This window comes from Saimiri boliviensis, chromosome X (genome assembly GCF_048565385.1).
Source record: "Saimiri boliviensis isolate mSaiBol1 chromosome X, mSaiBol1.pri, whole genome shotgun sequence".
Lineage (NCBI taxonomy): Eukaryota > Metazoa > Chordata > Mammalia > Primates > Cebidae > Saimiri > Saimiri boliviensis.
This window is the reverse complement of record NC_133470.1, coordinates 127,103,559-127,129,720: the sequence shown is the minus strand read 5'-3', so window position 1 is coordinate 127,129,720 and position 26,162 is coordinate 127,103,559. Positions and strand designations below refer to the sequence as shown.

General features: G+C 34.4%; 1 protein-coding gene across 2 annotated transcripts in view; it reads right to left on the bottom strand.

Moving 5' to 3' along the window:
- Positions 1-154: 154 nt before the first annotated feature.
- NUP62CL (nucleoporin 62 C-terminal like) overlaps positions 155-26,162 on the bottom strand; it is a 70,927-nt gene continuing 44,919 nt past the window's right edge. For both annotated transcript variants that reach the window (XM_074391546.1, XM_074391547.1), the window contains 2 exons: positions 25,384-25,450; positions 155-3,732 (listed from right to left, as the gene is read on the bottom strand). In XM_074391546.1, coding sequence (XP_074247647.1) covers positions 3,638-3,732; positions 25,384-25,450 — 162 coding nt within the window. In that variant the 3' untranslated portion in view covers positions 155-3,637. The remainder of the gene's footprint in view (positions 3,733-25,383; positions 25,451-26,162) is intronic.

Sequence of the window (26,162 nt, the reverse complement as noted above, 5' to 3'; positions counted from 1 at the left end):
GGAGGCTGAGGCAGGAGAATTGCTTGAATCCAGGAAGCGGAGGTTGCGGTGAGCCGAGATCGCACCATTGCACTCCAGCCTGGGTAACAAGAGCAAAACTGTCTCAAAAAAAAAAAAAAAAAAAAAAAAAAAAAAAAAAATAGAGTGACTGTCAAGCACATACAAAGGTATGGTTTTAAAGTTATTCCATGATTGGGTGGTAATCTATAAGTAAATATTCCAATGTTAATCAGTAGATTTAGACTTTTTCAAACTGCTTTGTATTGCCATGCTCAAGTTAGAAGGAAGGCCAAAAACCAGCTACTGAAAAACATTGTAGAATTTCCTGTCCTGAGAACTTCGATCAGATTGAAAGTATCATGGTGAGTTATCTAAGACCTGTCATATGCAAATAACTGTGCTCTTGAAGCATGTAGGTGAATGACTGCAGGCATAACATGTACCACATTGTAGCTTTGGCACAGAACCTGAACTGAATATATTATAAGTATAAACAAAATGGGGGTCACATCATCGCTTGCATCAGGTAAATCCTATACAGTGGTAGACCTGAATTTTGTGGCTCAACCAACCTGTCCAAACTGACACATTGGTAAGCAAATTGACAAGGAAATGAAAAAAATTACACCAAGGTTGCTAGTGTGCTTATCCCCTGGGACGGTGGCAAAGGGTGGAGCAAATATTATACAAACTATCACACCAAACTTGTATACAACTTCTATTAAAACATATAGCCTATTGATATTGAAATGATACACACACATTATAAATCCACTAGGTGGGATGAGTGGAGAATGAATAGATAAAATACATACTCACATAGCTGTGGAGTTGCAACTGGAAAGCAAAGTCATAAGAAGTACTCTACATATCTGTGTATAACTGTAACCAGTGTAAGTGACAGGTACAAAAAGACAAACATTCAGAAAATTACACTAAAAAGGAAACAAGGCCATTTCCAACTCTGCCAAACTTGTTAACTGTGTAATAATAGCTATTCTGTTTTCCACAACATCCTTCTCCCCAGCTTAAAAAATAGACAGTGTTAAGGATATCAGACAGTGTATACAAAGCCTTGGAGACCTCTAGATGTTATATTACATGGGCACAGAGATCTTACCTTAAGGTAATTTCACAATGTTACCCCCAGAAGAATTTATGACAAACTGAAAAATATGCCTCTTTTGTCTTTCTGACAATTTAACAAGATTAGTTTAATCCAGAAGCTCCTTCTTAACAGAGACACGTTTTCTGGGTTTGCCTTTTTTAGGTGCTTTGTGGCATGCTTCTGAAGACTACATTATGAAGCAGTAACCTTTCCAAATCTTCTCTTGAATCTACTTGCCATCTAATATTAAGAGTAAACAACTGTGCATGTCTTTCAAATTTCCCAAATAAAATAGCATAAATGCTGTTATAGAAAATAAATATACTATCTTTTCAAAGGATAAAAAATGGGTATGTACTGGGAGAGTGTCAACACTTTACATTTAAGACTTATTCCGCTAATATGTTAGCTGGTTAACAATGGTTATGAGGGGCTGAAGACTCCAGTGGCTAACATAAATGGTGCTTTAACATTACTGTCAAAAATAGGTTATTTCTGCATTTCTGACCTTTTAATTAAGAGTTGTTCAATGTGGCTGGGCACGGTGGCTCACATCTGTGATCCTGGCACTTTGGGAGGCCAAGGCGTGTCAGTCCTTTGAGCCCAGGAGTTCAAGACCAACCTGGGCAACATGGCAAAACCCTGTCTCTACAAACAACTCAAAAATTAGCAAGATGTGGTGGTGTCCACCTGCAGTCCCAGCTACTTGGGAAGCTGAGGTGGGAGAATCGCTTCAGCCCAGAAGGCAGGGGTTGCAGTGAGCTGAGATCACCCCACTGCACTCTAGCTTAGGTGACACAGCAAGACCCTGTCTCAAAAAAACAAACAAAAAATATTTGTTCAACAATGTCATCTCTGTACACATTAGAAACAGAGTCAGAAATAATCTTAGAGATGATTTAGTCCAATGTGCAATTCCAGACAGTACACTGTGATCACCCTATAAGTCTTAATAGCATTACTAGATTGATCTAGAAGCCACTTGCCATCCTCTGGCATCTTCTATGTACTGGGAAAAACACTAGAACTCTCACTGAAGATAATGTAACAGTAAGATAGTATAAGCAATACTGTAGTCTCCTTTTTCTTTATTTTACTTAGGAAATACAGAGAAAGCACTCTATTCACAGTGAAAACACATACAGGCATCTCAAAACTTCAGAGAAATGAAAACCAGTTACTTCTCACGAGACAGTTTGGCAAACCCTAATATGATCTACCTTTTTCATTCATGGAAAAGGTAATGCCCGAGATGAAATTATTTGTCCAGTTAATTAGGTAGGAACAAGACTAGAGTCAGTGTTTCCTCTGATATACTATATTCTCATTACTGAATGTAGAACTTATACATAGGCTACTTTATAAGAGTTGAATCTCCAGAAGCAATGGGGAAAATGTCTTTATTATTACTATTACCTAGGGTATAAGAGTAATAATACTGAACTAAAAAATTAGAGATCACTAAAGATTATACTTAAAAGTTGTGTTTATCTACAGAAATCATTCACAAGATTATATGAGTGCTGGATTATTTTCACATTCTATAATTCTAAGTGGTTATAAAAACTTACTGGATAAGGGGCTTCTGCTTGGAAAAGTTTGGGTAGAAAAAAAAGAGTCCATGTGAATTTTGGCATTAGTCTGCTCATAAGACTAATCATGGCTAATATTCATTTCAAAAATATTTCTTTGTGTAATAGGTACCCATCAGGATGGTCACATGCAGTCAGTACAGCAGAAAATTTAGCTCAATAAATTATAGGTAACTGAGCTCTATTCACTTAAAAACTTTTAATAATTAATTTCAGTATTACATGTTTACTATTTTAGAACATTACCTTTATTTATGACTTAGGTGAAACATGAAATACAGGAGACCAGACTGTTTCAAACCTAATAATGAGCCTTAGTCTTAAAAAAAGAAAAACAAAAGGAAACAAATACACAGAAATCAACAACTATAAATCATATGCTAAAACCAAATAAAATATCAGTATATCCATACATTAAAAATAACTGAATTCCCTAAAACTGACCTTTCCTTAACCTTTTAACAATAACCTACTCTTAACTTTTCCTCCCTGCTCTGAATCTCTATAACATACTCTCTTTAATTCATACTGTACTTCTTTATATTATCTACATTGTTTCTATACAGACAAGCATTAATTATATCTCAAACTAGACAGTAGGTTCCTTTGAGGAGAAGAGACTTTACAGTATCTAGCACTATACAGGTTGGCATGTACTTTTGGCAAACATCACCCTATGATTCAATTGGAGTGAGAAGGATGATTTGTGCTGATGCCAGAATGTAGAACCTAGGAGAGTAAGACATAAATTACACATACAGGGTCAACATCTAATAGGTTGCTGTCTGGACAGACACTAGTATAATTTTCATTTTCTAACACTAAAAACAAAACTAAGGTATAATAATCAACAGTATAATATTTAAATGAAAAAAGCATGTACAATTCATTATGATCAAGATGAAATATTAAAAAGACATGCTGAAGATATGGTCATTCAATAAAAAGCAGTGTTGACATTGTACGCATGGGCCTTATGACGATAATCCTCAAAAACCCGTGTTACCTCTTCTACCTTCCTTCGCAGGATGCCTATAGGAGAAAAAGTCACACAATCATTCATCTAAAGACAAAATATCCCATGAACATAACTTACATATTCCTTTCAACATACGATTAATAAAACGTTACATATCAATTTCAATAGCTTTAAGTTTTAGGAAGCACATAAGAAACAAACTCTCATCTATCTGTTTGGAAACTGAAAACAATTGACAAGACTGTTTTTTTCTGCTCTCCCAAGCTTTCAGGCAAATAACTGTCTAGTTGACATTTATTAGAGTGATGTGTTAACTATTTTTTACTCATTACACCCTCAAAGTGACATATAGGGTAGTTATTAAATTGAGAGTACAGGTTTTGGTGGGTCTTAACTACCTATAAGCAAATGAGTGCACTGAGTATATTTACATTTCTGTTACTTTCTAATAATGATTTATTTAACTTGGTGGTTCTTAAATTTTCTCAGGGGGAGTATCACAAAATGCCATTAATTTTACCATGCGAAACAGTAACTTTCTGTTAGTAAAACTAAACTGTTAAAGTAAGCATGATACTCAGAGTTTTTCTAACATGGACAAATATCCTTGGTCATTTGTTTTAGTGTCCATTAGCAGTTACTAGTGAATAAGCCATAACTGGTGCCCAAGAAGAAAAAAATGTACAAGAGAAATATTAAAAATTTTAAACAATATACAGTTGACTCTTGGACAACAGAGTTTTGAACTGCACAGGCCCACTATACATGAATTTTCTTCTACTTCTGCCACACTTGAGACAAGATCACCCTTTCCTCTTCCTCCTCAGCCTTTTAAACATGAAGACAATGAGGATGAACATCTTTATGATGATCTAATTCCACTTAATAAATGGTAAATGGTTTTTCCTCTTCCTTATGACTTTCTTAATAATATTTTCTTTTCTCTAACTTACTTATTATAAGAATGTAGTATATAATAATACATATAATATACAAAATATATGTTAATAGACTATGTTAGTGGTAAGGCTTCCATTGACAGTAGGCTATTAGTGATTAAGTTTTGGGGAGTCAAAAGTTATATTTGTTTTTTTACTCTGTGGGGATTAGCACCCCTAAACCCTCCATTGTTCAAAGGCCAGCTGTAATATACATTAACTTTCTTCAGCCATTTAGAAAAACCCTAATGTTATCCAGTTTTAAGTATAATATGTCATTCGGTCTTAAAAAGACATTCTGCAAGATCACACTTTAAGGATAGTGCTGGCTGTCTATAAAAGGCCAGAAAAACAGTATATGTTGAGCCTGGCAAAATATATCTCCTTTTTGTTGTAATAACTAACTGCAGGGTACAATTTTTTCCCCTAAATAACAGTTTTTAATATGACAGAAGCACAGATGAGCACTACAACAAACCACTAAGTTGAGATCAGAGGTGTCAACATAAGAACATTCTAGTAATTTGCTGATTGATACATATTAAATGCAAAAGGGCACATTTATAACAATTTTAAAAATCAATAAACTGTCAAGAAATACAAGTCAGCATTATTAAGACAGCCTTACTATAAACGTTTTATCATGTCTTTTAATTGAATTTCTAGGACTATTTCTGTATTAACATACTTTAAATTTTTTAGGACTTTCATTCTTTAAGGGCAAAAACTGCACAAAGGTACTTAATGTCCTGAATTTTGGTCCCATGACAAGCATCAGTGACTGACTGGTTCCTGCCAGCATATTAAATATGCTATACACATTTGACATTAAAAAATAATTGTACTGAACAATATGAAAATAAGAAAACTATCTCACTCAAAACAGTATCAAAAAGAATTATAAAACTTAGGAATAAACTTAACAAATGATGTATAAGACCTGTACACTGACAACAAAAAACATTGCTAAAAAAAACAAATGAATATCTAAATAACTGAAAATATATTCCATGTTCATGGATTAAAAGACTCACTATTGTTAAGATGGCAATTCTCCACAAATTGATGTAGAGATTCAATGTAATCGCTATGAAAATTCTAGCAGGCTCTTTTTATAGAAATAGACAAGCTTACTTTAAATGTATATGGAGAGGCAAAGAATCCAGAAAAAAATAATCTTGAAAAATAAGAACAAACTGTAGGACTTAACACTATCCAATTTTAAAACTTAAGTAATCAAGACAGCATGATATTGGCATATAATAGCCATAGAGATCAATGAAACAGAAGCAAAGTCCAGAAATAAAGTTTTATAAGGTACCAAGGCAATTCAATGATAAAATCATAATCTTTTTCAACAAATGGTTCTGGGACAACTGGATATCTACATCCAAATGAAATCAAACCCCCACCTCTAACTATATACAAAAATGAACTCAAGATGGATTGTCAACCTAAATATAAGTGCTAAAACTATATTTTAAAAAACAAGAGGCTGGACACAATGGCTCATGCGTGTAATCCCAGCACTTTGGGAGGCTGAAGCAAGAGAATCACCTGACCTCAGGAATTCAAGACCATCCTGGCCAACATTGTGAAATCCTGTATCTACTAAAAATACAAAAATTAGTGGGGTGTGGTGGCAGGCACCTATAATCTCAGCTGCTCAGGAGACTGAGGCAGGAGAATCACTTGAACCTGGGAGGTAGAGGTTACAGTGAGCCGAGGTTGTGCCACTGCACTCCAGCCTGGGCAACAAGAGTGAAACTCCGTATCAAAAAACAAAAACAAAAACAAAAAACAAACAATGTTCATCAACTGATGAAGGGATAAACAAAATATGGTATGGCTGTACAATGAAATGGTACACAGCAATAAAAAGGAATAAAGTACTGATATATGTTACAACATAGATGAACCTTGAAAATACTATGCTAAATGAAAGAAACCAGACACAAAAGGCGACATATCATATGATTCAATCTATACAAACTCTCCAGAAAGGACAAATCTATAAAGACAGAAAGTAGATTAGTGGTTGCATGCGGTTTGGGACAGAAATGAGGAATAACTGCAAATGGCCAAGAGAAAATTTTGGCGGTAACAAAAGTGTTCTAATACTGGATTGTTTGATGTCTGTACAACTTTATAGGCCTAACTAAATGGCTATTGGCTAACGTGGTATGTTTGTGTATTAAAAAAGTTTTTTAAACAATTACTTATTATTTTCAAAGATTTTGGTGAAACTGCTTCCAGGCAGTCTCATTCTGTTTTGGAGACAGATGTTTTCTTCAACTAAGCCTTTTGCAAACACTTTAGGTGAAGATTCAAAAAGATTATGAAAAGAGATTTAGTCATTAAACCCAAACACAGATTTCTAGAAACTATATAATTAATGCTTAAAAAAATTTTGTTATACATATAAAGATTATTAGATAAGATTAAATTCACTGTCAAAGAACACAATGTACTATCATGAACAATGCTACATAGCGTATCTCTCATTTGTCCTAGAAAAAAATTGAGGCAGTGAGAGAAAAAAACCACAATAAGATACCATCTCATGCCAGTTAGAATGGCGATCATTAAAAAGTCAGGAAACAACAGCTGTTGGAGAGGATGTGGAGAAACAGGAACACTTTTACACTATTGGTAGGAGTGTAAATTAGTTCAACTTTTGTGAAAGACGGTGTGGCGATTCCTCAAGGATCTAGAACCAGAAATATCATTTGACCTAGCAATCGCATTAGTGGGTATATAACCAAAGGATTATAAATCATTCTACTATAAAGACACATACACACATATGTTTATTGTGGCACTATTCACAATAGCAAAGACTTGGAACCAACCCAAATGCCCATCAATGATAGACTGGATAAAGAAAATGTGGCACATATACACCATGGAATACTATGCAGTCATAAAAAAAGATGAGCTCATGTCCTTTCCAGGGACAAGGATGAAGCTGAAAACCACCATTCTCAGGAAACTAACACAGGAACAGAAAACCAAACACCGGATGTTCTCACTTATAAGTGGGAGTTGAACAATGAGAACACATGGACACAGGGAGGGAAACATCACACACTGGGGCCTGTTGAAGGGTGGAGGGGCTAGGGGAGGAATAGCATTAGGAGAAATACCTAATGTAGATGACGGGGTCATGGGTGCAGCAAACCACCATGGCATATGTATACCTATGTAACACACCTGCATATTCTGCATGTGTAACTAGAACTTAAAGTATAAAATAATAATAATAATGATCCTGACAGTAAAATGGTTAATGATATAAATGGGCAGCTTATAAAATGACCTATAAATTTTTAATAAACATTTTCAAAATACTCGGCCTCACTAGTAACCAGAGGAATGCAAATTAAACCACGAAAATATTATTTTCACCTATAAATTTTGACAAGGAATGATCACGATGCACGATGATGATGGTGGTGGTCTTGGTGGTGGTGGTAGTGATTTTCAGAAATGGTACCAGAAAGAGTACAGAAATTTGGTCCACCATAATGAATTTCTGGTGAAAATATAAATTAGTACAACCTACCTGGAAGGATATATCAAAAGCTTTTTAAAACAGACATTACTACTGATTTAGCATTTTCACTTCTAAGAATTTTATTTATATACAGTAATCATGGATATACAACTTAAAATTTACCTACAGCTAGGTTTTTACTGCAGCATGATTTAAAACAGCAAAAAGTTTGAAATATTAACTAATATCTAACAACGGGCTATTAACTAAACTATGATATATCCATATAATGCAATATTTAGCAGCCATTAAAATGCAGAATGATTAATAACATGGAAAGATGCTCATGTACACAGGTCTGTCAGCTTTGTATCTATTTCTCCATTAAAAGCTAAATACGGTATGCTGTATAAATATCAGGCAACAAATAAATTGAAACCATATATTGGACCTCAATCTCATGCCAGGTACTGCTAAATTCTGAAGATACAAAAATAATTGAGATATTATCTCTATCAAGAAGCTCAAATTCCAGTAAACAGAGATGTAAATAAATAACTGCAATATTATATGATAAATGCTAACACTATATTATGTAGAACACAGCATGGATAGAAAGAAGGGGATAAACAACTATTATAATCATGAGCTAAGGAAGTCAAGGAAGGCTTCGTAAACCATCTTGACAAGGGAGCAGCTACCAGGCAGGTGATGATGGAGTAGAGTACTCCAGGAAAATGAAACTGAACATTGGAAAACACAGAAGAGGAAATAATATCAGGCATTTAGAAAACCATAAATCTTCAAGATATGAGGCTGGAGAACCAGATAGGGGTTAGATGATACGAAGTACTTTGTATATTATGCAAAGAATCGTATTTATCATTGGGCAATGGGAACTAGTGAAGGGTTTTAATCAAGAGATGACTAGAATAGAGTGTGATTTTATCAAGATCACCTTGAAAGTATGTGAAAGTGAATCATAATGGGGTAAGACTAGCGGCAAGAGACCAATAAGGTCACCAGTTAGAGATTAAGCACATTTATTTACCACAGCTCCATTCCAAAACATTTGTAAAATAGCAGTAAAGATTTTTTTAAAAAAGAAAAAGACAAAAGCATAAAATCTTAAGGACAAAAACAAGAAAGGAGACAACAATAAAACTATAAAACTTGCAACTGAATTTGTACGAGAGAATCCTAGAAAGAATACGAAATTAGTAGAGCTAGGTAATTCAAAGTGGTGTTGAAAGTGAAGCTACAAACAGAATTGTGAAAGCATAAGAAAAGAGACCTTTCTTCTCATCTGGGCAATTCTCACCACCCAAGTGGTGGAGATAACTTTCCTTTGGAGAAGGCGAACCAAATGAGCTCTGGATCAGAAATACCAGGCAGAGGAGAGGGCAAGTATTCTGTACCAATACAGGAATTAAGTCAAAGTTATATGAGGGATAAAGTGAAAGCCTACAAGCTGAAAACTGAGCCTGCAGTCTCTTCTCTAACAGTTCTCAGAAAACTGGCTTAACACTCAGCTTATCTCTAGCCAGGAGCTGGAAGTTTCTTCTCCAGAGGATTTGTCCAGCTAAAGAGAAAAATCCTAAAGACCAGAGTTAGAAGTCCCCCAGTGAAAAGGTCTAGCCAAATTATCCTATAGTAAGTTAACAAACCCCACCTATAAAACTTTTAAGTGTATCATTCTTGAATATAAATGGACAATCAAGAATCACCAGATATTTGAGGAAAGCTTCTAACATAAGACTGAAACAAAACAGAAATATAAAAAAAGCTAAGAGAATAATACAGAAAGAATATAATATGCATTTTTAAAAAATCATTAATATCCTCAAAGAAATAATACTGAATTTGTGAAATAAGAACAGGATGCTATTTAAAAAGTAAATACATATAATCATAAAACAACACAACAGGTTCTTGCAAAATTAAACTTATAGCAGATATCAAAGATCAGTAGAAAAGCAAATAAACAGTTGAGTACATACCCCAGAAAATTTAACAAAAAAATAATGAGAAAATAGAAGAAAAAATAAGTGTAGATCAGTCCAGGACATCAAACATTAGAATAAGAGTGTTTCCAGAAAGAATGAGCAAAAACTTAATTCAAGAAAACAAATCCAAACTGAAGGAAATTAATTCCTTGAGACACCAATAATGGGCTCAGTTTTGGTGTGGATGAAACAGATCCACACCAAAACACATCATCTGATATTTCGGTATTTTGAGGACAATCCTAAAACTTTCCATTGAAAAAGTAAAACACACAAATGAAAAGTTCACATGAGGTTCAGGAATCAAAATGGCCCTCAAAGTTAGAAAACAACAAAACAACTTCTTTAAAAGTTCCAGGGAAAATTATTTCCAAGCTAAAATTCAATACCCAATATTATTGATTAGATGTGAAGATTGAATAAATACCTTTTCAGACAGGCAAGGTCTTAAAATGTTTCCTTCCTATGCACTGTTTCTGGAAACTGCTAGATGTGCAATATCAGAAACAAGGGAACAAACTAAGAAACAGAAGTATAAGTAAGAGCCATGAAACTGGAGAACCAGTAAAGAGTAGAGGGAATACAAGAATGCTATAGAAGGGAGACCGTAGCCGAGCAGCAGACCAAGAAAGCAACAATTACAGACTGCAGTATAGAGATGAGAGGACTCTGGCAGAGATGAATCCAAGAAGACGCAACTGATAAATTTAAAGTAAAAGCAGGGACTTAAAGAATAAATTACTGAAAGTATATAGAAAACTAAGCAAATAAAGATTCAAAGGAAAATAAAACTTGTAAAAGGAAGGAGACATAATATGCTACATGTCCAGGCTGCAAATAACATTTATGCAATCATAATTCAAATATTAAATATTGATCTATGTGCAATTTATAATATATACATAAGATGAAGAAAATATGTGTGCATACACATACCACACATACACATACATGTGTGTATATATATATATATATATATATATATGATATAAAAGAGTTAAATCCTCCTTTCCACCCATTTTGGAAAGTCAGTAGAGAAGGCCTAATATGAAAAAACTAAAAAATAACAGTACATGATGTTTAAAAATATAAAAATAAGTAGTTGCAAAATTCAGCTAAAATAAGTCAAAGTGAATACCCCTGGGGAGTAAGAAAATAAGGTATAGACAAGGAGCTGATGTTTTCATCAACCTGAAAAAAATTACTCTATATTTCAAGGTAGGGGACAAAGAAAGCCTGAAGTAGGAATGTGGTGGTGGGAAACTAGTGAATAGAAAGGATTCAAGAGCTATTTAAGAAGTATAAGCATCATCACTTACTGAAGAAGTAGAAATAGCCTGCTTTAGATTCCTGAGTAAATAACAGTAGTCTTTTACTGAGAAAAAGAAAAGGAGTTACAGATCTGAGAGACCTAGGAGAGTATGAAAATAATGAGTTTAGTTTTAGACAAGTTTAATTTGAGCCTTTGGGATATCTATGTGCAGATGTTTGTTAACATGGAGCTTTTTAATGGATAGTAAAAGAACCATTAGTGAAATTGACAGTTGGAGATGCCAACTACGTTTTTTAAATTGCTGATGATCAGAAATGCCTTAAAAGAGAATGCAGTAGTCCTTCCTTAGGCATGGTTTCACTTCATGGGGTTTCAGTTATCAGTGGCCAGCTGTGGTCAGAAAATGTTAAATAAAAAATTCCAGAAATAAACCATGTATAAGTTTTAAATTGCACACTATTCTGAGTAGTATGATGAAATCTTACACAGTTCAGCTCTGCCCCGCCCAAAATGTGTATCATCCCTTTGCCTAACACATCCATGCTGTATAGCTACCTTCCAACCCATAAGTCACTTATTAAAAACAAGGAGAGTTCACAAATCAATAATCTAAATTCTTACCTTAAGAAAATAGAAAAAGAGCAAAATTAACCCAAAGCAAGCAGAATGAAGAAAATAACAGAGTTGTTATCAATGAAATTGCAAACAGAAACACCACCGAAAAACATCAAGACAAAAATCTGACTCTGAAAAAAAAAATCAACAAAATTAATAAACCTCTAGCAAGACAGAAAAAAAATAAAAATAGAGAAAACACAAATCACCAAATCCAGGAAACAGGGTATACCACTACAGATCCTATTGCCATTAAAAAGATAAAAAGGAAATCCTATGAACAAATTAACACTTATAAATTCAACCACTTAACAGGAATGCACCAATTCCTAAAAGACTACAAACTATGATAACTCAACCAAGATGAAACAGATAATCTGAATAGTCCTAGAAACATTAAAGAAATTCAATTTGTAATTTAAAAGCTTTCAAAAACAAAATATCCAGGTCCAGATAATTTTACTGGAAAATTCTACCAAGCACTTAGAGAAGAGTTAATACTAATTCTTCACAAATCCTTTTAAAAAATAAGGCCAGTATTATACTATCACCAAAACCTGGCAGAAACAGGTGAATATGAATATGAATACTTGAAAATCTCTCTTACATTTAAAAATCCTCAACAAAATACTAGCAAACCAAATCCTACAATGTATAAAAGAAATTATAAGCCCAGACCATGTAGAATTTATTCCACATATGTAAGGCTGACTCAACATTTAAAATACATCAACATGCCTGTAATCCCAGCACTTTTAGAGGCTAAGGCAGGTGGAACACCTGATGTCAGGATTCGAGACCAGCCTGACCAACATGGTGGTACCACGTCTCTACTAAAATTACAAAATTAGCTGGGCATGGTGGTGCATGCCTGTAATCCCAGCTACTTGAGAGGCTGAGGCAGGAGAATTGGTTGAACCTGCAAGGCATAGTTTGCTGTGAGCCAAGACTGCACCATTGCACTCCAGCCTGGGCAACAAGAGTGAAACTCCATCTCAAAAAAAACAAATACACACACACACACACACACACACACACACACACACACACACGTAATTCACTGTATCATGACATAGAGAAGAAAAACCATGATTATGGCAATTGCTGCAGAAGAGAAATTTGACTAAATCTAGTACCTGTTTATAGTAAAACAAACAAACGAAAACTCCCACAGGGGAATTACCTCAACTTGATAAAGGACATCTACAAAAAAAAAAAAAAAAAAAAAAAAAACTACAAATAACATCATACTTAAGGTGAAAGACTGAAGACTTTCTGCATAGGATCAAGAACAAGGCAAGGATGTCTGCTGTCATCACTACTACTCAACATAGTATACTGGAAGTTCTAGTCAGTGCAAAAAGACAAGAAAAAGAAATAAATGGCATACAGATTGGAAAGGAAAAATAACACTCTGACTATTTGCAGATGACATAACTGCGTATAAGGAAAATTCTGAGGAATCCACATAAAAAATCTCCTAGAACTAACAAGTGAGTTCAGCAAGATTAAAGGATATAAAATTAACACACAAAAATTGTGTGTTGATTTTACACTAACAGAAACATGTGTTTGTTATATAATACCATTTATAATCACTACAAAGTAATGTAATACTAAGGTATAAATCTAACAAAACCAAAACATGTATGCGATGTGGGTGATGAAAATTATAAAATGCTAATTAAAGAAATCAAAGAATACCTAGATAAATTTTGGGACATATCATGTTCATGAATGGGAAGGCTCAACATAGTAAAGATGTGAATTCTCCTCAAATTTATCTATAAGTTAAACGTAATTCCCATCAAATGCCAGGAAATTTTTTGGAAACTAAAACAATCTTGACGGAGAAGACTAAAGTAGGAGGAATCATTCTACCAGATATTAAGGCTTACTATATAGCTATAGTAATGAAAGCATTAGGGGAAGACACATAGACCCATGGTATAGAGACCTCAGAAAAAGACCCACACAAATACGTCAAACAGATTTTTTTTTTTTTTAAGGTACAAAAGCAATTCAATTGAGGAAGAATACTTTTTTCAAAAATGGTGCTGGAACAACTGGATATCTGTAGGAAAAAAAAAAAAAACCTTAATCTTAAACGTCCTATCTTATATAAAAATTAAGTCAAAATGGATCACGGCCTTAAATGTTAAATGATAAAACCTGTAGAAAAAAGATATAGGAAAAAATTTTTGGGATATGGGGCTAGGCAAAAAGTTCTTAGACTGGACACCAGAAACACAATCCGTAAAATAAAACTGATAAAATGTATCAAAATTTAAAAATTTTTGTTCTGTGAACAACTCTAGTAAGAAAATGAATAGATAGGTTACAGACTGGGAGAAAATATTTGCAAATCACATATGTGACAAAAGACTTGCATCTAGAACACATAAAGAATTCTCAAAACTCAACAGTAAAAAACAATTCGATTAGAAAATGGACAGAAGACACAAACAGGCATTTTACTGAAAAGTTTATACTGACAGGAAATTAGTACAGGAAAAGGTTCAACATCATCATTCATCATGGAAAAGCAGGTTAAAACTGCCATTATATCACTACACCTCCACTACAAGAGCTAAAATGAAAAATAGCGAAAACACCAAATGCTGATGAGCACAAAAAGTGGATCACTCCCACACAGCTGAGGGACATGTAAAATGGTACAGCCACTCTGAAAAATAATTTGGCAGTTTTTAAACGCACAACAATCATATGATCCACCAATTGTACTCCTGGACATTATCCCAGAGAAATGAAAAACTTACATTCACAAAAGAACCTGTACATAAATGTTCACAGCAGCTTTATTCATAGTGTCCTAAAACTGGAAGCAGCCTACATGTCCTGCAACAGGTGAATGGTTAAACAAACTGCGGTATATACATACCATGGAATATTACTCAGTAATAGAAAGAATCAAACTATTGATACACACAGAAACACAATGAATCTTTGGAAAACTATGCTGAGGGGGGAAAAAGCCAATCCCAAAAGGTTACATGCTGTATGACTCTATTTATGTATTTTGAAATGATAAAATTTTAGAAATAGAAAATAGATTTGTGGTTGCCAAGGAGTTAATCAGGAAATGCAGGTAGAGTGGTGGGTAAGAGAATTTGGTAGAAGGGAGGGAAGGTGAATGCTGTGATAAAAGGGAGAACATGAGGAAATATGGTATGAAGCTGTTCTGTATCTTGACTATGGTGGTTGATATATAAATCTACATGTGATAAAACTGTACAGAACTAAATACACATACACAAGTAAAACTGGGGAAATCTGAAGGAGATTAGATTTTATTAATATGAATATTCTGGTTGTAATACTGTACTACAGTTTTGCAAGATGTTGCCTCTGAGGAAAACCAGGTAAAAAATTAACATGACTTCTATATTATTCTACAATTACCTCGATAGAAATTTCAATTAGAAAAAGACCAACACACACAAATAAGTTTTGATTCTCAACCTCTTTTCCTAGAAGTGCCAGCTCAGTAGCCATGTAATATGACCCCCAATTTATGCTAGGCAACAGTTTTACCAAATCCGTTCTAACTGTTTAACATGGCTGGCCATCTTTTCAGTCTTTACCGTATGTTTCCTCATTGTCGTCTGCCTGCTAAGCCAATGCCACGTTTTAAGGTTTCAGTTATTGTCGAATCTACCTACTATGTTAGTTAGGTTAGGCTCCTGTTTGAAAGCAATCTTGAAATCTTAGGGAACTGCAATAACTAAGGTTTATTTCTCATTCAGAAACAGAGGAAGGGAAAGATACAGGGAGAGGGGAGAGTGGAGAGAGGGATGAGGAAGAAAGAGAGAGAATACCGTCCTTCCACTACTCATAGCTACTTTTAAGATATCCAGTTTATTAAGATCAAAGTTACACTCAGAATAAATGTACTTGAATTCTTAGTCCTAAGTATGTCTGATGGGAAAAAGTATTTACAGAGATGTACAAAATTCCATTTCCACCATGAGAATACACATACTGGTCTTACCACTGATATAGTAAAGTGATGACAAGATACTCTGCTTGTATACAGCACTGCCCTTCACACAAAATTAATTTAAAAAAATACATTTCAAGTAAGAGTGTAAAAAGAAAAGATGGTGAAAGCATCCTCAATTACTGGAGGCAGAGGAGAACAAAGTAGTAGAATTATTATATCTTAAGTGGCTTTTATTTAGTCATCCTATTAAACTTATTACTTATTATTCAAATCTCATTTCAAATTCTATCTTTTCTAGGAAATCAATTGCATATTATGTTCTTCTTCCTTTACCATACCTCTATCCCCTCACTTTGTACCTGTTCAACACAGAGATGCCATTAATATTTATACCTCCTACACGGAGATACACAATGGCTTGGCATATAGCAGATGCTTTGTATTTAGAGTCACAACTACTGTGTGGTTTCAACTTGTATCTAAAAGAACACCTTCTAATTATACAGCACTTCAGTTTTCAAAATGCCAATAGATATTATCCTATTTGATTCCCACAATGCCCTGGGATGGAGCAAATAATTAAAACTCAAGAAAGTTAAGTTACCTCTCAAAGGCCAAAGCTGATGAATTTTTACCAGGACCTGTACCTTTAGACTCCCATATAACAGTGCCTTTCCTGTTACAGTGCACCAGTTTGCCAAATGCTGTGAAATTTTTAAATAAGAAGTATTATGCTGAGCTAATAACTGGCACCACAGCATAATACTATTTGTTGTCCCTTCAAACACTGAAGTGCTCAGAATAAGGCTGGCCTACCTGAATCCCATCTGGCAAAGTTTAATTGGTAAAATACCATCAGGTTACCTTATCCATGAGGTGGCAATCGATCATGGGCCCCAAAACAGCATTAGAGTAAGACTCCAGTGTACTGTATTTGTTTTTTGGTCACTAACAGAAAGAAAATGTCTTTGGAGAAAAATGTGTCCTCACAAACAATATATATTCTGCTATTTGGAAGTGATTTAAATTATGTTACATATTTCATCTGGGGAGTCTCTCCAGCTTTAGGAAATTCACTTGGGCACAAAATGTACATAAGTAGGATTAGTGAGAAATCTAATTTTGCAGATGTATTGAGTGTATTTCAAATCTGGATTTACATATAGAAAAGCAAGTTTGGGAAGTGGAGCTCTGAGAATGTTAACCATCACATGCATGCGCTTTCCTAACAGGAGCTGAACACTTGCTCAATTCTAATCTTAGTACCCTAATCAAACCTACAAGAAGTTCTTTAGAATCAAGAGACAAAGGTATGACAACAAATCTATTTTGTCTGTAAAGGAGAACAAAGATGAGCAAGTGGTTAATAAACAGTGGAAAGACATAAAATACCTTTCAATTAACTGCACTGGGAACAACCAAATGTCTCTGTTGAGGTTCAGAAATGCTAAAAGTGAGCCTCACTAACAGAGATGTCTTTGTGTTGCTGCCGAATCTCAGGCAGATCAAGGGCATTCACTTTTCTAGTAAGCGAAGTGGAACATTATACTCAAGAGCACCAAAGATGACCTCACCAATCAACCAATGCCACAAAGATTTCCCAAAGAATTAAAGAAAAAGATGAAGTAAACAAAACAACCTTGCTCAGTAAATCAGATTCTATTCTAGAAGATGAAAGATGAACAAGGCACTTTAATGGGAATTCAAAGGCATCTTTTGGCATCTCAGCATCTGATACTCTTCAGATATGAGAGGGATGAAAGTAATTCATAAAGAGATTTTTAGCCCAGGTGTGGTGGCTCATGCCTATAATCCCCACACTTTGGGAGGTTGAGGTGAGTGGATCACCTGAGGCCAGGAGTTTGAGACCAGCCTAGCCAATACCATGAAACCCTGTCTCTACCAAAAAATACAAAAATTAGCCGGGCATGGGGATATATACCTGTAGTCCCAGCTACTCAGGAGGCTATGAGGCAGGAGAATCACTTGAACCAGGAGGCAGAGGTTGCAGTGAGTCAAGATTATGCCACTGCACTCCAGCCTGAGTGACAGAGTGAGACCCTGTCTCAAAATATATATGTGTATATTTAAAAAATCTTTCTTTTTTCTTTCTTTTTTTACTGCATTTTAGGTTTTGGGGTACATGTGAAGAACATGCAAGATTGTTGCATAGGTACACACATGGCAGTGTGATTTGCTGCCTTTTTCCCCATCACCTATATCTGGCATTTCTCCCCATGCTATCTCTCCCCAACTCCTCACCCCCCACTGTCCCTCCCCTATTTCCCCCCAACAGACCCCAGTGTGTAGTGCTCTGCTCCCTGTGTCCATGTGTTCTCACTGTTCAACACCCGCCTATGAGAACATGCGGTGTTTGATTTTCTGCTCTTGTGTCAGTTTGCTGAGAATGATGGTTTCCAGGTTCATCCATGTCCCTACAAAGGACACAAACTCATTGTTTTTGATGGCTGCATAGTATTCCATGGTGTATATATGCCACATTTTCCCTGTCTAGTCTATCATCGATGGGCATTTGGGTTGGTTCCAGGTCTTTGCTATTGTAAACAGCACTGCAATGAACATTTGTGTGCATGTGTCCTTATATCCCCATCAAGCTACCAATGACCTTCTTCACAGAACTGGAAAATAACACCTTAAATTTCATATGGAACCAAAAGAGAGCCCGCATAGCCAAGTCAATTGTAAGCAAAAAGAACAAAGTGGGAGGCATCACACTACCAGACTTCAAACTACACTACAAGGCTACAGTAATCAAAACAGCATGGTACTGGTACCAAAACAGAGATATAGACCAATGGAACAGAACAGAGGCCTCAGAGGCAACACAACACATCTACAACCATCTGATCTTTGACAAACCTGACAAAAACAAGCAATGGGGAAAGGATTCCCTGTTTAATAAATGGCATTGGGAAAACTGGTTAGCCATGTGCAGAAAGCAGAAACAGGACCCCTTCCTGACACCTTACACTAAAATTAACTCCAGATGGATTAAAGACTTAAACATAAGACCTAACGCCATAAAAACCCTAGAAGAAAATCTAGGCAAAACCATTCAGGACATAGGCGTAGGCAAGGACTTCATGACCAAAACACCAAAAGCATTGGCAACAAAAGCCAAAATAGACAAATGGGACCTAATCAAACTCCACAGCTTCTGCACGGCAAAAGAAACAGTCATTAGAGTGAATTGGCAACCAACAGAATGGGAAAAAATTTTTGCAGTTTACCCATCTGACAAAAGGCTGATATCCAGAATTTACAAAGAACTAAAACAGGTTTACAAGAAAAAAACAAACAAGCCCATTCAAAAGTGGACAAAGGATATGAACAGATACTTTACAAAAGAAGACATACATGAGGCCAACAAACATATGAAAAAATGCTCATCATCACTGGTCATCAGAGAAATGCAAATCAAAACTACATTGAGATACCATCTCAAGGCCAGTTATAATGGCGATCATTAAAAAATCCGGAGACAACAGATGCTGGAGAGGATGTGGAGAAATAGGAACACTTTTACACTGTTGGTGGGAGTGTAAATTAGTTCAGCCATTGTGGAAGACAGTGTGGCGATTCTTCAAGGATCTAGAAATAGAAATTCCATTTGACCCAGCAATCCCATTACAGGGTATAAAAAAAATCTTATCTGGACCAAAGCTTCTTTAAAAAATATCCAACACCAAAAAGTCTAATCTAAAACAATCCCCTCAGACAATAAATATTAACACTGGGTAAATATGAAGTATAATTATGACATATCACACAAAACTGCTTATTTAAAATGACCCTATGACATTTTATGCATGAGTTAGTCAAATCATGAGAGACAACTAAGAATATTTTACATCAAAAAAATAAGGTGTTCATGGCCATTCAGCTTAGTACTAATGGGATTGTATTTTAGAAGTATTACAAAATCTCATATGGTGCTTATAATTACTCTAAGGAGTAACTCTTCCCTAAACAGCAGGCTAAATGTTGTGAGCAGCTATTAAATAATTATGTGGTTCTGTTCCTTAAGAGACTGCAATAATTATGGATGAAATATATCTTAGTCTTGAAGCTTTGGGATACTTTATGAAAGAAGTAAAATGCCATGAAATACTCAGTGGGCTTTCAAATAATTACAAGTATAAGATTTCCCATTGCCTATTCCATTATTGGGATGTTTGATAAATATTAACAGATATGATATGGTTTGGTACATGAAGAAAAAGAAAATGTCTATCTGTCAACCCATGTCGCCTGTCAACCTATGTCACCTCTCTAGGAGAAGTAGCACTATATACTTAAAACTAGTAACAAATTGGCTCAGATGGATTGCCAACTCTGTCATAAGTGGTCCCAGAAGAACTGGAGTTGCCACAGTTTCAATGACTTCCAACTCAAAAGACAGATATGTGACTGCAGCACTGCCATCAAATCAACCTCCAAATAATGTTGTAAATTTTTTCAAAGAGAATAACAAGAGGGGAAACTGGTATCTGACCATAATTACTATTAACTCTCAATTATCTACACTAATTTGGATGAAAAAGGTATAATGTTAAACAAAGGAGGGTATCAAATGTAAAAATTGGTTATTACCTACACATGTTAAGACACACCTTAATTCAATTATCTAGTACTCTGACACTGAAAGTTCAGTCCCATCACTTATCTAACCCATCATATAAATTAGAGAAAGAAAGGGGCCTGGTTCTCTGTAACTTATTCATGGATACTGAAAAGTTGACTGGACTTTTATATAATATTTTAACATACCTAAAGATTTGACTTTATACACAAGTTGAAGATTTCTCTTTAGTAAAAAACTATAATATCTGTATTGCTAATATAACACATCTATTACTTTTTCTATAACTATTATTACAGAATAAATGTTTCATTTCCAAATCATGTTTTCTTTTCAATACAGTCTCACTGTCACCCAGGCTGGGATGCAGTGTTACAATCATGGCTCACTGTAACCTCAAACTCTCAAGCTCAATCCTCCTATTTCAGTCTCCCAAGTAGCTGGAACCACAGGTGTGTGCTACCACACCCAGCTATTTCTTTTTTTAAGAGATGAGGTCTCACTTTGTTGCCCAGGCTGGTTTCGCATCCCTGGGCTCAAGCAATCTACCCACCTCAGCCTTCTGAAGTGCTGGGATTGCAGGCATGAGTGACAGTGCCCAGCATCCAAATCACTTTAAGGAGCCAACTTTTTAGTTATATATATTATCCTCTTAGTGTAACAGTTGTCATGTTTTATGATGGAAAAAATGTGTATCAAAATTGAAGATATTAAATTATAAAAACATTTCCCAGAATCCTTTTAAAATAAAGATTTGACTTTATATACAAGTTGAAGATTTCTCTTTAGTAAAAAACTATAGTATTTGTATTGTTAATATAACACATCTATTTCTTTTTCTACAACTATTATTTGAGTAGGAATAAATGGATTCATTGAGTTTGCTCTTAAAACTTCAGTCTGCAGATCATTTCAGCATACATGATCCAATTAACTACTAAAAAACAAAATAACAAAAAAAAAACCTCTCTTAAGATAGCATAATTAAACCCTGCCACTCTTAATTTCTTCATCTTGTCATTTCTTGATATGAAAAAGAAAGGCTTCTTGGGTGGTAATGGCAAAAAGGAGCCCACAGAGTCAAGAAATACCAGGCTTTTGGATCATTCTTTATCATGGCCTCCTTTGTCTCAGTTGAGAACCAGCATGAAATCTCATCGCCTCTCCAGCTCAAATAAATTTTTAGTAAAAAAGTAACTCACAGTATCATTACTCTTTACTGTTTTACTCTTTTTATCCTGTGTTGACTTAGAACTTTTCCCGGATACCTAGAACTTACATCCTAATCTAAGTACTATCACACTTTGAAAACCTTTGTCTTCTACTGTTAGGTACATGACTAAGATTTGTTTTTACAGTCAGTGATGCCTATATTACACTTGTTTTAAGAGTACACCAGAAGAAAGAATATCACTCTGATAATAAGGAAGTCTGGATCCTGGTCCTAGCTCTGCCATTAATTAGCTGTGTGTTCTTAAGGAAGTCATTCAACCTCTCTGAGCCACCGTTTCTCCATTTAAATAAAGTAAGTCCCTTTCAATGCTAACAATCTTAATTTTATTAAGGAAACACTGGCTGAAAGCCTCGAGATTTCATTTATGACAAAAAGTCCCTGCCAAGAGAAAACAAAAATCGCTACAATTTTTCTCTACAGTTCAAATTACATTTTGACCCCTTCCTCAACTCTACCCGAGAAGCACTGATCATTGTAGAAAAACATGCAACAGGAAGACAATTAAGTCAAACACTGTTTAATCTCATTCCTTAGTGTTTTCCAGTTACTGACACTCACATCTCAGCAGTTCTTATAACTTCTCTGGGTAAGTGGTTTTTGGTGATAATCTACCTGGAACTGCCTTCCAATTTAATAGCTACCTTTTGAACCACATGACCCTTCTTTTCTCTTACCTGACCTCATAAACATAGTAAATTCTGATCATCAGTAACCAGTTCTGCCCCTACCATTTACTGACAATGCTACTTTTAATCCTTACAAAACCCCTAAAAGGTAGATATTATCCTTCATTTTAAAAATGAAGATACAGACTTAGAGAGATTAAGTAACAATTAAGGTCACACAACAATTACAGGATAATACCTTGACTTGAACCCATATCTTTCTCACTTAGAAACCTCTTCCCATCAGGTAGTTTTAAAAAATATTAAAGCAATATATAATTCAACCTCCCTCTGATAATTCAAAACAGTTTCAAAATGGATAGAATATTTTTTTCCTTAACACAGGAGAGAAGGAAGTAAATATGAATAATGATATAGGTATGTCTGGAAGGGAAAGAAGCTGAAGAAGTTCATGGTTGATGACCTCTATTAATGTAGAAAATGAAAAATCTAGAATGCCAAATAATAAAATTTGTATTATTTTAAGGCCACATCTTTAAAAGTATTAACTCTGGTTAACTAGCTCCCATTTGTCTTAATTTCTTAGACTTCATTATATTCTAAATTTAGGCAAAGTCTATAAAAATGATTTCCCCCCAATTTTTATCTTAAATCTATAGGAAAGTTGAGAGAATATTAAAAATCATACACACGTATGCCTTTTACCTAGATTAACCCACTGTTACCATTTTGCCACAAATTGCTAAATCTTTCTCTTCGCAAATTTTTGCTGAAAGTAACCTACAGATATGAAAATTCTCTAAATAATGTAGCCTGCATCTTCCAGGAATAAGGATTTTTTCCTACATAATCATAATAGCTATTGCATTTGGTAAAATAAACAATTCCTTAATATCATTTAATACATAGTCCAAATTCAATCCCCCAATATTCTAAACAATATCTTTTTAGTTTTGATCAGTATCTAATCAAGGTTAACAAGGTAGACTTGAAGTTATATACCTTTTAATCTAAGACTATCCAGTTATTTTTGTTTGCTTGTTTTGAATTTTGTTTCCCATAACGAAGAGTCCAAGCCAATTATCTTTCAGAATGTCTCACACATACAGTGCCTGATTATTATCTTGAGATTAGATTCAAGTTAAACATTTTGGGTAAGAATACTACATCATCTTTCAGAATGTCTCACATGTGGAATATCTGATTATTTTCTTATTATTAGACTCAAAAATTTTTGATAAGACTACTATGTAAATGATACTGTAGACTTCTTATCATGTCAGATCAAGAGGCACATAAAGTTGAGTTATCCTACTATTGGAGAGCTGTTTGATCGCTTTATTAAAGTAGTACATATCAGATAGCTGTTATGAAGGCATGTTTTTTCCTTTATAATTATTCAGTAATCTATTGAGTGATATTTTTGAAATCACATAAATATCCTATACTCCAACAATCTTAAACTCAATGGTTTTAGCATTCATTGACAATCCTTGCCTGAATCAATTATTTTGCTGTGGTTGCAAAATGGCTCTTTTCCTCATTGTACAATTAAAACGGGTAAACTTTATGGTATGTAAATTATGTCTCAAAAAACTGTTTTGAAAAAATTAACTCAGCAACTTATAGACTGCATAGGGTCCATCTTCTGCTAGTGTCTTTTTCTGCCAAGAAATGACAGTTTGAACATTTTAAAAATGAGGGTGTTCAAGATGAGAGTGAGCTTAATAAAAGGGTTCTATTGAAAGTTTTTTTAACCTTACTTTTCTAATTTTATCATTCCTTCTTTTAATAATTAGCTGGCATGCTTCTGTAAAGACTTTCCCGTGTACCTCCCCTTTTTTTTTTTTTTTTTTTTAGAATATCATTATAGATGCATGGGCTTTTCTTTTCCCTCAATCTATTATAATCTACTACTATTGCTATTCTTTTTGATGTTCAAACCATCCTAATGTGGCCAGTGGGAGTCCCATCAAGCACAATCTTGTGCCCTGATACAACCTTATTAGTCACTGAACAATGATTGCTTTCTTGCACAAGAAATCCCAAGCTCACTCTGTACTTTCTCAGCCTGAGGCATGAGATTAGACACTTCCCCAGGAAGACTTGGTTCATTCTAGAATGGCATTTAAAAGAAACCAAGATCTCAGTTCTGGGTGTGCTCATTGCTACTGGAGTGCATCTGTCATAGCTTCTAGGCCCTTTCTGTGTATAGAATAAAGGAGCAGGAATTCATTACTGGTATCTTAAATTCAAATTTATAATGCAAATATAAAAGAAGAGGAAAAATAACTTGTATCTCTTTGACTTTCAATGAAAATATTGACTTCTATTGTCCCTAACATGCTTTGCTTTATTTCGCAATATATATCAAATGGTAGTAATATTGGTATTATAATTCTGAAACTAATAATAGACCTATTAAGAAAGATTAAAATTTCTTTGCAGTTCCTTATATCCTTAAGATGACATCCTAGAAGGATGCATCATCAAGAATACTATGTTCAAAAGTTATCTGAACTAGGAGATTGTTATAAATTAGTTACATAGGTTTGTTTGTTTTCAGTATGTATTCAACTTTAGCATTTGTCTTCCTTCTCATTAATTTTTACTTAATTCTAATTTTTTGGTATGTAAAACATTTATATGGCCCTCAGGTCAAAACTGTATAAAAAGGCATATTCATAGAAGTCTTGCTCCTATTCTAGTTCTATGTACCCTATTCCTATCCATCCTCTATTTTCATTAATTTCTAGTTTATCCCATATGTATTTCATTGAAAAAAATAAGGAACTACAGTGTTTCAGAACTAAAATAGACATACTATGAGTCAAACAACATCCATACAACAGCTTTTATATGAGTTTGTTCATGGAGAACACAACCTGACACATATCACGTTTTCTATTTGCAATAAATACAGAGAGTGGCATACAAGCAAACTCTCACCTGAATTCCGATCAATCCACTGCAGAGAGTCCATATGGGCATTCAGAATTCTGCAGATCTGCTGGAGCTAAAAACACATATAAGACTTTTAGATTGTGATTATTCTGAGGTGGTAAATAAAAAATAAACATAAGAAATTGACATTAGGAAGTGGCTTTTAATTTCTTATGGTAAGAAATCAACTGAGAATTACTAGATACTAATTTTTTTTTTTTTGCTAATTCATATTTGCAATGTTCATTATCTTTATGTATTGGTTCAATTTAATTATTTTGTAACTACCAGGAATTGGATATCTATAATTCAATAAAAAACTGACTACCACAGTATAAAGAACATTAAGAAATATTTTACAAGACAATGAAGTCATATAAAAAATTAAAAATAGCACCATTTGTCAACCAAATCAGTAATTTTAAAAAAATAGTCATACTCAGTTATCGAGCATGTGGGAAAATAGGTACAATTCATATATAGCCAAAAGTAATATAAATTGATTCAACCTTTCAAAATGTAAATTTTTATGATACATATCAAAACCTTTAAAACATTCATACCTTTTGACTCAGTCAGTATATTCTATTTCCAGGAACCTATCCGGAGTAGATAATCAAATCTAAATAAGTGGTGATTACTGGACTATTTTATATGGGCCAAAGATTGGAAACAGTATCTCTACCAATTAAAAAATGATTAAATATATTAAAGTCACCCTGATAAAATATTATAGCACCATTAAAACTCATGTTTTCAAAGAATAGTTAAAATTTTTGAGAAAG